The sequence below is a fragment of the Periophthalmus magnuspinnatus genome, chromosome 8 (genome assembly GCF_009829125.3).
Source record: "Periophthalmus magnuspinnatus isolate fPerMag1 chromosome 8, fPerMag1.2.pri, whole genome shotgun sequence".
NCBI lineage: Eukaryota > Metazoa > Chordata > Actinopteri > Gobiiformes > Gobiidae > Periophthalmus > Periophthalmus magnuspinnatus.
Window position 1 is genome coordinate 12,831,398 of NC_047133.1, and position 13,016 is coordinate 12,844,413.

The 13,016-nt window shown below is 37.5% G+C and overlaps 1 protein-coding gene across 1 annotated transcript in view; it reads left to right on the forward strand.

Moving 5' to 3' along the window:
* Positions 1 to 13,016, forward strand: part of LOC117375315 (ubiquitin carboxyl-terminal hydrolase 43-like) — a 105,905-nt gene that overhangs the window by 53,815 nt on the left and 39,074 nt on the right. The window contains exons 5-8 of the mRNA XM_055223784.1: positions 7 to 142; positions 755 to 899; positions 7,551 to 7,713; positions 9,459 to 9,570. Of these exons, the coding sequence (XP_055079759.1) occupies positions 7 to 142; positions 755 to 899; positions 7,551 to 7,713; positions 9,459 to 9,570 (556 nt within the window). The remainder of the gene's footprint in view (positions 1 to 6; positions 143 to 754; positions 900 to 7,550; positions 7,714 to 9,458; positions 9,571 to 13,016) is intronic.

A 13,016-nucleotide genomic window follows, 5' to 3' on the forward strand; every position in this document is an offset into this window, starting at 1 on the left:
TGGCAGGTCTCTCTGCGTAGTCTTGGTGTTCAGCTCCAAAGGCCAGAGGTACCTGCGGGTGGCGCTGTCTGTGCCTCTGTTTGGATCTGTGAGCTGTTTGAGGAGGATGGTGGCAGACGAGGGCAACTTGTCTCCAGACCAGGTAAAAGCACAAGAGCATGCAATGCATAGACTGTATATATAAATAGAGATAGCTAGACCGTTAGCTCCATTCCAGATAGAAAGTGAGGACGGATGCAAAATGGTTCCATCTGAGACTGGCTCCCACTAGCCTAAGTGAACCAGCACGGATAGCCCCTAAAGCCTGGTACGTTTGTCCAATGTGAGCGCAAACGAACTGTGACCAGACACAGCATGTTTCAGACTCTGCCGCGTTTGGAGGAGATGGCACAGTTGCTCATGTACGTGCACATGTATCATTTATGTTTGCAAGTGTGGAAAGTATAGAGGATAAGAAGGAAAAGAATTAACTCTGCCTGAAAAACTGAATTTGCTCACACTATTACTGCTACCTCACTATTTAAGAGATATTTCATGTCGCTGGACTTATTTTCTCCACTAAAGTGATAGCAAACAGTGCCGTGTGATGAGCGGGCCATGTTCTGCTGGTGTGAGTGTGAGCCATAGCACCCAACGCAATTGTACTGTAGCATGGCACGGTTCAAAATACCTGTTGTGAGTGCATCCTAAATCTATTGTAAAATACTGTACTTCTTTTTTAACATAATGAAGTTTAAATTTGTGTGTACTTAAGGTGATCCTGACAGAGGTGTACTCCAGTGGGTTCCAGCGGTCCTTCTTTGATGAAGAGGACCTGTCGAGCATCGCAGAGAACGACGTCATCTACGCCTTCCAAGCCCCGCCCCTTTACATCAGGGGCGGGTCGACTCGAATCTCAGGTAAACACGTGATTCTGCCCATTTACACTTTTTTTATCTCCACATACAGTGTCTTTATTGTTCAGCCCTAGATCAAACCACTTATCTTACTTTTATTTTTTGCTCAAATGAAGTTGTGCAGTCAGTTTTTGGAGAGCCCTCATAGATTGTGGGGCCCGGTTCATACATTTCTATACACAGCTCTTTCCACATCTTCAATAAACTCCTCTAAATGTGAAACTATTTTTACTCCAAACAAAGCAATCCTTAAATTTACTGTTGTTAATGGCTCCAAGAGAGGATCCATCTTTCTACAGGGAGCCATGGTAGGCTACATTAGCAGATCTATGCCTCTGAATCACACTACCCCCCTGGGCTGCTGTTGTCTTCTCGTCTGGCCCGCTTTTGTCCTTCTTAAAAAACTATGGCAGTACTCGGGTAATCCCTTTAGTGTTGGAATTAATGTGCAGCACAGACCTCTGGCCCCACCTCACTGTCTGGTTGCCACGGACACGACTTCAACGTAGTGCTGTATTCGGGGACTGTCGGACACGAGGGCAAAGCGATTTATTTGAGAGGAAGAATGTATGCAAAAGTTAAGTTAGGTCATACATTGGTAAATATTAATCTAAAAAGAATATGAGTGTTTGTAGGCACTGTTTTTGGCAAATATTTCTTTATACAAGGAGAGATTGATGAGAGTACCAGACTCTTTTTCATGGACGCCCTGTTTAGACAATACTAACAAAACAAATACCTGCATAAGTCCATTTAAAACAGGTGCAGGTGTGATTATAAATGTTTATCACCAGATTATTAAAATGCACCAGCATATTCAGTTTTGCATGTCCTTGAAATGTATTCCATTCTTGGGAATCAAAATAACCAAAAGCTTTTTATCCCCATTTCAGTTCTAGTGCAGCTTGTTTTTAGATGTAGAAAATCATGAGAACTTGTATTAAAAGCTTCCGTATCACAGTTCAACAAACAAGTGAGATATTCAAGCAGTCTATCAAGTAAACCTTATAAATAATACAGCATTCAAAATGATAAACCATAACATGGTGATCAATATATGTTATGTCTTAGCAATTAATATCCCATAGAAGTAAAATACCCCTCTTTAAATAAGTGTAGGCAAGGCAAGTTTATTTGTATAGCGCAATTACTACACAAGGTAATTCAAAGTGCTTTACAGAATAACAAAGACATTAAAACCACAATGCAACAAATCAAAACATACATAATCATCATAAAATGAACACTGAGAAAAGTGGAGAACAAAAACCTTTCAGTCACATGCACAGCTAAACAGAACTGTTTTGAGCCTGGATTTTAAAATGGTAAAAGTAGAGGCCTGTCTCACATCTTCAGGAAGACTGTTCCAGGTTTCAGCTAAAGTTAAATCTGAAATGGTGATTTCCCATGTTTAGTACTTACTCTTCCCCATGTTTAGTCCTGACTCCTGAGCAGGAGGCCAGTGCCTGAGGTCCTCAGAGTGTGAAATGGCTCATATGGCACTAACATGTTAGAGATGTACTTTGGTGCTGGTCCATGGAGAAACTTGTTCACAAGCAGAGCTGCTTTAAAGTCTATTCTCTAAGCCACAGGAGCCAGTGCAGAGACCTGAGCACAGGACTTATGTGCTCATACTTCCTGGTTCTAGTCAGGCCCCAAGCAGCTGTGTTCTGGATGTTCTGCAGCTGTGTTAAGGCTCATGTGGGGAGGCCAGTGAGCAGGCTGTTACAGTAGTCTAACCTACTGGAGACAAATGCATGGATAAGTCTCTCTAAGTCTGGTTTTGACAGTAAACCTTTGATTTTTACAGTTTTTTTAGATGGTAAAAAGCTGCAGATGTTATTGATTTGATGTGGGTGTTAAAGTTCAAGTCTGAGTCCAGTATTACCCCTAGATTTCTTGCCTGATTTGAAGGTTTTAAAAAGAGAGACTGGAGGTGACTGCTGACCCTTTCTCTATGTTCCTGTGGACCTAAGATGATGACTTCAGTCTTGTCTAAGTTTAGCTGGAGAAAGTAGTTTGCATCCAAGTGTAGTCAAAACCAGGAAGCACTTCTGTACAGTGCAGTCTGTACATTTTCACAAAATTCAATCTGATAAATTTCTGATAATCTGTGAATTATCTGTTAGCATTATTAGCATTATATTGCTAATTGTCAGTAGTCATGTGCTCATCTTTAGCATATAATAAAAATACTACTACTACTACTACTACTACTACTACTACTACTAATAATAATAATAATAATAATAATAATAATAATAATAATAATAATAAATTGTATTTATTAAGTGCCTTTTTAGACACTCAAGGTCACTTTGCAACAATTAACAAAGACAATGCGTCACTCCCCACTATTGCCAGCAGGAGGCATTGGTCAGTGCTATTCACATATTATAATTTTATTCATTAAATACATATTATTTTCAAATTTAAACTGTGAGCGAGCAATGTGTTTCAACAACAGCTCTTTACACATGTCGCACACAAAAACATGCCTAAAATGGACAAAAAATAATGTTTCTATCAGTTGTTTCAATAAGGTTCTCATCCACTAAAATGCCATTCATAATGCATTACAGATAGTTTTCAGTCTTGTTTTGTTTTCTAAATTGTTGCTTTAAAAACTCACTACATGGAGTAAGCTGTATTTTCCTGAACTGATTAAAACTCAGGAACAGTCCATTTAACATGTCACCTTTAAGTTAACAAAAGATTTAAATGAGGTGAGGAGTAGCCTATCAAGTTTTTTAAATACATATATTTGCATAACATTTCATGACCTTTCCCGTCATAATTCTATCTGTCTGACCTATAGTTGTTACTATAGCTGTGTACTGCCTTAGACAGTGCGGCTCCACTTGCTAATGTGATTCTCTCTCAGCCCGATCTAACTGCTCTGACTCTGGAGACCTTTAATAAATTATCCATAAACACAAAGAGGCTGTGGGTTAGCTGCATTTATGGACTCACACCAGGGGAACGCTCAGAGCAGATATTATTATTTGAGTACTATGGTGTTAAGATAATTTAGTAATCGGTGATCAATGTCCATACAAATGCTTTTACACAGGTAGGTTCAAAGTTTATTTGTATAGCACAATTCATACACAAACTACTCAAAGTGTGTTACAGAATAAGAAATCACAATACAACAAATCAAAACATAAATGATCACAAATAATCATCCTAAAATGAACATTAAAACAGAAAACCTTTCAGTCATATGCACAACTAAACAGAATGGAGCCTGGATTTAAACATTGCCAAAGCAGAGGCCTGTCTCACAGCTTCAGGAAGACTGTTCTAGGTTTTAGCTGCATAAAACTGAAATGCTCATTCAGTCCTGACTCTGGGCACCAGCAGGAGGCCGGTCCCTGAAGTCCTCATAGTGTGAGATGGTTCATATGGCACTAACATGTGGGAGATGTACTTTGCGGCTGGTCCATGGAGAGACTTGTTCACGAACAGAGCTGCTTTAAAGTCTATTCTCTGAGCCATAGGAGCAAGTGCAGAGACCTGAGCACAGGACTTAGTAGTAGTAATAGTAGGAGTCAACTGTGAGGCACAGCTTATTTTGTCAGTCAAGTGTACAAGTCTAGCCTTTGTGCATAATGGGACAATAAGCACTCAGAATGTCCTGTTTGCATTATATGTCACAGCTTAAGTCATTATCATCATTTCATGTCAGAAAATGTGAACCTTAACCCAATGTGAGCAAAACCATGTTTAAAAGGGAATTAAATCAACAAGAACACATGGCATCTGTTCTTTAAATATTTTGAGCTCTGGAAGGAGATTTTTTTAAACATTTGTCTCTAAAATTGTTTTTTACTATGACACTACATTATATAACAAACTCAACAAAGCCAGTTTTCACATAATATAGTCCCTTTAACAAAAACTTTGCCTCCTGATTTTTGTCTCACTTGTGTTGGTGGAAGTCTCCCGAGGGTGGAGGTGTTTGATTGTCTTGGAGATGAGTTTGGATGGTGGTGGCTCTACAGAGACGTCCTCGGTCTTCTCCGCTTCCTGTGGCGTGTCTGATTTAGTCTGAGCTCGAGCAGCTGATAACCAGGGACCATGGACCCAGGAGTGAGTGGGCTAAACAAGGCTACTGTTATCTCTGGGCATGTGTGGGCTACGCTAGTACAGAGCTAAAAGTTTTGTTTTTAAGAGGAGTTGGTATAGCGTGATGTAAGGCTGGAGATGGTACTTTGGTCGAGTTCACTTAGAATAAATTGTTTTTGCAAAGATATAATATGTCACCTTTAAGGTCACAAAAAGTTGAGTTATGGAGTAGCTTTTTGCCTTTTTATTAATACTTTGCAGTGACATCATGTTGGGGTGTTCTATGGTAGATTGTTCAGCAGTTTCCATGGTGACAGAATGCACACATTAGCAAAGACTGAAAAAAGGTTTAAGATAATCTGAAAACACAAGGAAAAAATACAAAATGGATTTATACAATACGTTTTCAGAAGCCTGTGATCAATACAAGTGCTCATTGTCCTGTTTGATTTTCAACAAAAAATGTGAACTGAAAGTGTTGGCTAATGCTAGCTAGCTTGTCACAGTAATTATATGTGAGAGAGACTTGTTTAAAAGCATAAATTAGCTTACTTGTTGTAGCTCCCACTAAGTCAGTTCTTTCTGGTGAAATGGTGTTGAAACAAAACCCAGATTAAGTGCCTCTAGTTAGCGTCACACCCCCAGGGATGACATCAGCTGCAAAGTATAATAATATTGTGCAAAACTGTTTTACATAGTTTGTGTTAGTTAAAAGTGCACTATGTCATTTTTCTGGTACAGGGAACTACACCTGGTTGTCTCCATGGAGATGTTATGCTTTGTCTGAGTTGTTCTTGCCTGGAAAGAACACACACTTCTTCAATACTTTAAGAAGATGTGGATTTGGTCACTGGTGAATCTCAAAGCTTTCAAATGAGCATGATTGACAGGTGGATCAGCCAATCGTGAACATGCATAGCCTGTCCGTAATGGAAAAAATATAGGAAAAAAACAAAAATGTAAAGTCCCCTGTGAAAAAAAACAGGTCTGAAAAGCATTTTGAATTTCTGCAGAATCAATGAGTGAAGCACTAAACTCATCTGAGGTGAGATAAATGAGATTTTATTTATAAATCATTGGTGACCAATGAGCTCCTTCATATCACGTGTCACTGGAAAAAAAAAAAAAAAAAAAAAAGATTGCATGATCATGTTTGACTGGGCTTGAGATGCAGCAGAGGAAATGGGGACCAGACTGATATCAATCTGTATACAAAAAAAAAAAAAAAATACAGAGAGATATTGTTCTAGATTTGATAGGCAAACCAGATAAAAACAATCATTTCAAATAGACAATGAGTCTTTTGAGTCTTTTTAAAGGAGAAGTCTACAGTCCATTGTCTGTCAATAAAAGCATGTGGTTTAAAGCAGATATAAGAGCTATAAGAGGAAGAAAACTGGACTATTCAAATCCAGTCTGAAATTAATATTGAAAGCCATTTTATGTTTCTAATAAGGAACAAAAAAATCTGAAATTAAAATCAGTGTTTTTTGCCATATGGCCCAACCATATAGTTAACATTATTTCTTAGGATTTTTTTTTTTTTTTGGAAAGTAGTTTATTCCTTACATTAGTACTGTACAGCAAACTCTTGAAGTACACTGAAATATACCTATATTTTTAACAGTATCCATCAAACAATTCTGTACAAGTGTATGTGGGATTCAGAGGAGCAGAACAGAACTAAAATGTCTATACTTCTGCTTGGATCTTTAACATGCTCCATAGAATTCTAAAAGGGACCATAAATCATTGTGTCACACCTCTCCTATCAAATATGATCACTTTATTAAACCAGGCTAATGAAGAGATAATGGGACGTTAGGTGGGGAGTAGTAGAGAGTATATTGTCGAACACTGACCATGTTGTAATGTTGTTTCCTCATCATAAACATACTGTAGCTGTGTTTTGTGTCACTGTTGTTTGACTGGCTGCGTTCATGTGCTAGAATTTTATTAATTTGATGAGATCATGATTTCATATGGAGGGCAAAAGTCTGTGTCTATGGGAAATTTACAGTTTTTGAAAGAAATATCCAAAACGTCATTCAATTGAGATTCGAAACCATAAACTTGTCATATTAATCTTATGGCTTAAAGTCCCAATCACATATTTCTGAAGCTATTATGAAAAAATAATTCTCTTTTGTTTGTTTATAGTGACAGAGAAGACATTGAACTTTGTGCCAGTTTTTGTTCCATGTGGATAGGCCCAGTAATTACAGAGATATTAGGTTCTATGCACAACAGCACCCGCCAACCTAACATGTTTGCGTCTCAGTGCTAACGCTAATGCTAATTTTGAGGCATTATACGTATCAAAACAACACCACAAACTGAAGTATTCTACACCCAGTTATAAAAAATAAAGTTAAATAAAAAATAGGTTGTTTATTGTTTGTTTTCCGATTTTAATAAAAGTGACCGTTCGTAGCTGAAATGGCGAAATGGTTTGTTTTTATGAATGACAAATGAGATGATTGTGTGAGAGTCAAAGGGTGACACGTTGTGATTGACTGACCCTAACATACAAAATGGAAAATCTTGTTCCTGATTGTACTGACACTTCACCTTGTTTTCCAGGGTACCACCACAGCCTCCCGTCCTCCCCGTACAGCTCGGGCTCCGGGGGTCAAAGGTTAACAGCGTCGGGGGCACTGTCCACAGAGTTCCTGCCCCAGACTGTACCACTGAAGATCCTGCTGCTGGTCTGCAACGCAGCGGGGTCCGGTCAGCAAGTGGTCAGGTGAGAAGGAGGGATTGTGTCATAGTGTTAACTTTATACTAATATTAATTCATTCATATGTTTTTGTCACATTAAATTGGCAAATGTGGGTAGGTTTTCATTTTCAATAATATAAACATATAAAAATATTGCAACATTCTATGGACCAACAATGTTTGAGGGCAGCTGAAATTAATTTAGCTAAAACAGCAAGTTCCAAGGTCTTTAGTCACGAACATAAATGATCGTGTTCAACATTTATGAATTCACCTTTTAGATATTTTGTTCTGAGAATACGATGTAATCAATAGTGAAAAGTGTCTCTTACCCCCATCTGACATCATAACATCACCAAAAAAAAAAGACCAATTCACTGTAGTGCAAAAAGAGACTCAGTTTTAATTTGAATTAAAAATAATAAATACATAAACATAAATGAATGAATAAATAGAATTAAATAAATACAATTAAATGAATGAATGAAGGAAGGAAAGAAGGAAGAAAGGAAGAGTTTAGGTTTACTTTGGTTTAGGTTTACTTAGGTTTAGGTTTACTTACTTAGTTAGGCTTAGTCAGTTTTCTACAGTTGTGTATCCTGGCACAGCAAACAGGATCCCTGCAGCCACTAGGGGGGGCTCTAACCTGGATGCCCATTAAGAGATAATACTTTATTGTCAAATGTTAGATCTGAAATTTGTTTTGCAATGAAACAGCAGCTCCGTCACATAGACACAATGTGAGGACATAAACACACAACACATTGCTTACCCTTCTCCTTGGGACAATTCATTGACTGATATTACACCACTACCTCAACAAATTTATGTCATTTTGGTGACAAATAAATACTGTTAAAGCAGACATATCGTGCTTGTGTCTGCTATAAAGTTATAATATATGACAACCGTGGATTATTAACTTATAATTTAGACATTTGAAATTGAAATATTGTAATGACTTAATAAAAAAACGAGCCTGATTTTTTGCTACCGAATCCTACACGTATCACCGATTAAGCAAATAAAATTGCCGAAGTGGGTGTAAACATGAACGAATCACTCCAGATACAACTTCAGGCGAGTAAATGGTGAAACGAAACAACTAAAATATGGCTAAAAGCTGTGAAAAGTCAATTTTGCATAATAGGTCATAAAAACTCAAAATAAATAAGATGTATCTGTTTAATTAAAAAAAAAAAAAAAAAAAAGTAATACAATTTCTGAGAACAAATATTTGCTAGTGATTTCCAGAACGGTAGTTATAAAATGATCAGTATTTTAGTTGTCGGTCTGGAAAACAGAGTGAAACATAATAACACACTTTCATTACTTTCATATATTGCTGGTCAAAGTGTATTTAATTACCCCTGAACTGAAATATTTCTCTGTCATTATCATTGTACAATAACAGCAATATTTATCATAGTACTTTTTAAATTACCAATAGTAAAAAAAAAAACAGGCACTGAATGCATTTTTGCCTTTATTATTCCAGTGTTAACAGTACTTTATTTTACAATTATTTTTCATAAATAGAAATGATTTTGCAATTACAACTTCCATTAAACATATCATTAAAAATACGCGATGTCATCCATTACACAGTGGTCCTGCATTGTCCCATTGTCCTGCAGTATCAATTCTGCCGTTAACTGGATTCTCATCAAAAATAATTAGCTGGGATAATAGTGTGGGGTAGGTGCATGTGTAAGGAGAGGATATGAGTCTGATATGAAGTATATTTAATTTCCTGCGCCTCTGTCTAAGGTTTGGACCTCCATTCTTGATGAGGGAGGATCGGTCTATTTCCTGGGACCAGCTGCAGCAGAGCATCCTCAGTAAACTCTACTACCTGATGGTCAACGGAGCGCAGGCACAGGTACGCTCTGGGTTAGATTTAGCAGAGATAGCACTATTTAGCCGTTGTTTACTTCTATTTTAGACCCTAGTTGACAATAGTTTTAGATCTTGTGGCACTATTAGGTGGTACCTATTAGTGGTAGACAATTCACAGTATTTGCACTATGGGCCCACTGTAGAGCCTTTTCGGTGGCCCAGACTAGGGAACGGCGCCCTCTGCCTGTCAGATCCTCTCAGACTTTAACGCAATTTAAGACTAGACTGAAAACTCACCTCTTCTCCCTGGCATTTAATACTACCTTAGCAGGATATCTTGGTGTTTTATTGTTGTTTTCCTCTGTGTCATGCTATCTGTATATTTGTTTTTTGTGGACTTTTATGCGAATACAATATATATAAAATATTGAATTGAATATGAAGATTTAAAAGAGGGGATATTACATTTCTGTGGGTTTTTAACTGCGCTTCATTCTATAATACTAATAATACTTATTTTTTTTAATCTACGAGGGTTTGAACTTTGACTGTTTAAACGAGAGAGAAGTATGAGAAAATGTTAATGCCTGTCTGAGAAAAGTGTATAAAGTGTGTGGTGAGGGGTTTTACAGCCTTAAAACGTATATAACAATTGTAAAAAATAAAGCTGACTACTTTGTGGATTTCGCCTATTGCCGGTTATTTTTCGAACGGAACCCCTATGATAAACGAGGGACCACTGTATTCCCCGAAAAGCACGTATTAAAAGATACTCCCCCTTCAGTGCGGTATCTGAACATAATCGATGTGCATCCTTCTAATGAAACTACAGCACATCGCATCAGGTTTGTGAAGTTGTAGTGTTGTGCTTTTTTTTATATTTGGCCGTGCGGGAGCATGGGTGACATAGGCTTGTGAGCTTAACATTGTACAGGATAATCGCAAGGAGGGTTTGGATTGTACAGGAGAGATTGCTAGATTACGCAAACATGTATGAATAACATAAATCCTCTGTTTTTGATGACGTTTTAAGACACAATATACCCCCACAAGATATATAATAAGTTCAATACAAATATTTTATGAGTCTATATCATGCTATTCATTGGATTCAGACAAAAAAAAAATCCTGCCTGGTTTGATAACTTTGTGAGGACCCATAGAAGAACTTTCCCCATTCAAAAGATATAGCCTATTATTTTGATTTGAATTGCTTAATTGCTATGACAACGGTTGCCATAACTTGAAACCCATAAATTTGTAAATTATGTTATACCACATGATATCAACAGTCGATGTGCTTTGTAGTCTTTACCCTGCACTATGTGGGGTCACCACCAGGAGGCAGTGAACATACAGGTGCACTATTGGAAACTCAGCTGGACATATGTGCCGGTGTGCGCCCCCCGCTGTTTGTCTTTGTATTAAGCCCCTGCTGGTACTGGATAATGACTGTTCACTAGCAGCAAACAACCCCATGCGCTGACAGCACAACGATCCATCTGACACAATCTTCACGAGTGGGGCTCTCTTTTCAGGCTAATTTTAGACGAGAGGAGCGGGAGAGGAAAAAAACAAAATGTCTGACAGCTCGGCTCCCATCTTCTGACGCGGCGTGACATTTTAATCTGAGTGCTTCAAAAGGCTCGCCAAAGCAGTGCTGGTAAACCGCAGTGTTAACCTATGCCCCAAGAAGATTACTAACTGGTGGCAGAGGAAAAGTCTCTTCAGATGCAATTGGATTTTTATTAAGGTGTTAGCATTTATTTGTGAAAAAAAAAAGACATATTATGCTTTTTTCACGTTTAAAACAAGGTACTAAACTAGTGCCGATTCAGACCATAGAGCGTAATTTTAGGTTTAATGTCCTTATGATGAGTTTTCATGTGGGATAGTACCTGTGGTAAATATTTATCTCATTTACATCAGTCAAGTGGCAGTTTGTGAAGAAAAGTGGGAAAATAAATATGGAAATTACGAGAGGTAGCACTGCGTTCTCAAACAGAATCCCTCTATGTCATCATTACACCAAACTCCTTCAAAAGGCAGCAAGAATTTATGCCTCAGGAACACAATTTTCTTTTAATAAAACAAAAATGTAGTTGTATTGTGCAATTTAGATGAGCTTTTCCCTTGTTTACAGCTTGGTTGCTAGGTAACAGTTATGCAGTTACCTCTGTGCATGTCATATCTCTAACCAAGAAGTAAAATCATAAACTAGGTAAGATTATTAGTCATGTTTTTTTTTTATTTTTATATATATAGTCATGTTATCTATGTCTTAATGAGAAGTGTGAAGTAGATTTAGACACTGGCGACTCAAATGAGAGACTCCTGTGAGGTTCATTCTACTTTCTGATTGGATCGTCTTGAGAACCAAAACACCAAATTATAACAAATATAATAATTTGGTGATGAATAATAATAATAATAATGAATAAATCAACATTGTAAGTTGCGCAGTTCCTTTAATAGCTCAAAAAGTCTAGCAGAATATGAGCCCTTTAAAACAACACATTAATAAGAATTAGCTTTGAAATTATCAGTCTATGCATTTAAACTTAAAGCTGCACTATGTAACTTTTCTGGTGTAGGGTTGTCTCCATGCAGATGTTTTTGCTTTGCCTAGGCTAAGTTATAGGTCAGATCTGTGGTGACTCACAGGAAGAACGCTTTTTTTCCAAGGTATTTTTGAGGAAGAAAAACACCTGTAATTGTATAAGTGCGAGACAGAAACGTGCCATACTGTGAAACATTTCTGGCAAAGCAAAAACATATTTACTGAGACAAACGGAAAACTTATATAGTGCACCTTTAATATGTTCTTCTCCTCCCAGAATCAGTGAAATCCCCCAGCAGGACGTAACCCAGGGAGCCAGGCTTTGACAGGCAGCTGCAGAAAACACGCGGCCAGTCCACACTCGCCTGTCATTCTCACTCCCCCGGTGATAATTTCATACATCTCATAATATTTGATGTGTTAAAGTCCACCATACATGCCCAAAGTGTCAAATACACGCACACTAATTCAAAAATACGCACATAAATTTCAAAATACACATGCACACTAGTTTGAATGCACGCACACAAAACAAGCACAAATTTCAAAACAGACAAACTAATTAAAAAACCCACACACTCATTTTTTATTTTCTTTGGGGTACAGATTTGTGGGTGCAGACTTCAGCGTGCAGTCTGCTCTCTCTGCTTTTGGGACGGGTGGACTTTATGACGTCACAGGAAAAAAACTCGTGTGGGTGCTCGCTAAACGCAACAAAGGATCTCATAATACTTAACAAGAAAAGACAACACCACTTTAATTTAAAATATAACAACATTATTATTATTATTATTATTATTATTATTATTATTATTATCATCTACCCCATACTTTGGGGGTATATGGTCCAGTTGTGCCCATACTTTTCTTCCTACGTAATGCACAGAGGGATAAACCTGTTCATGTTTTCCTTTAAGAAAAATCAGTCT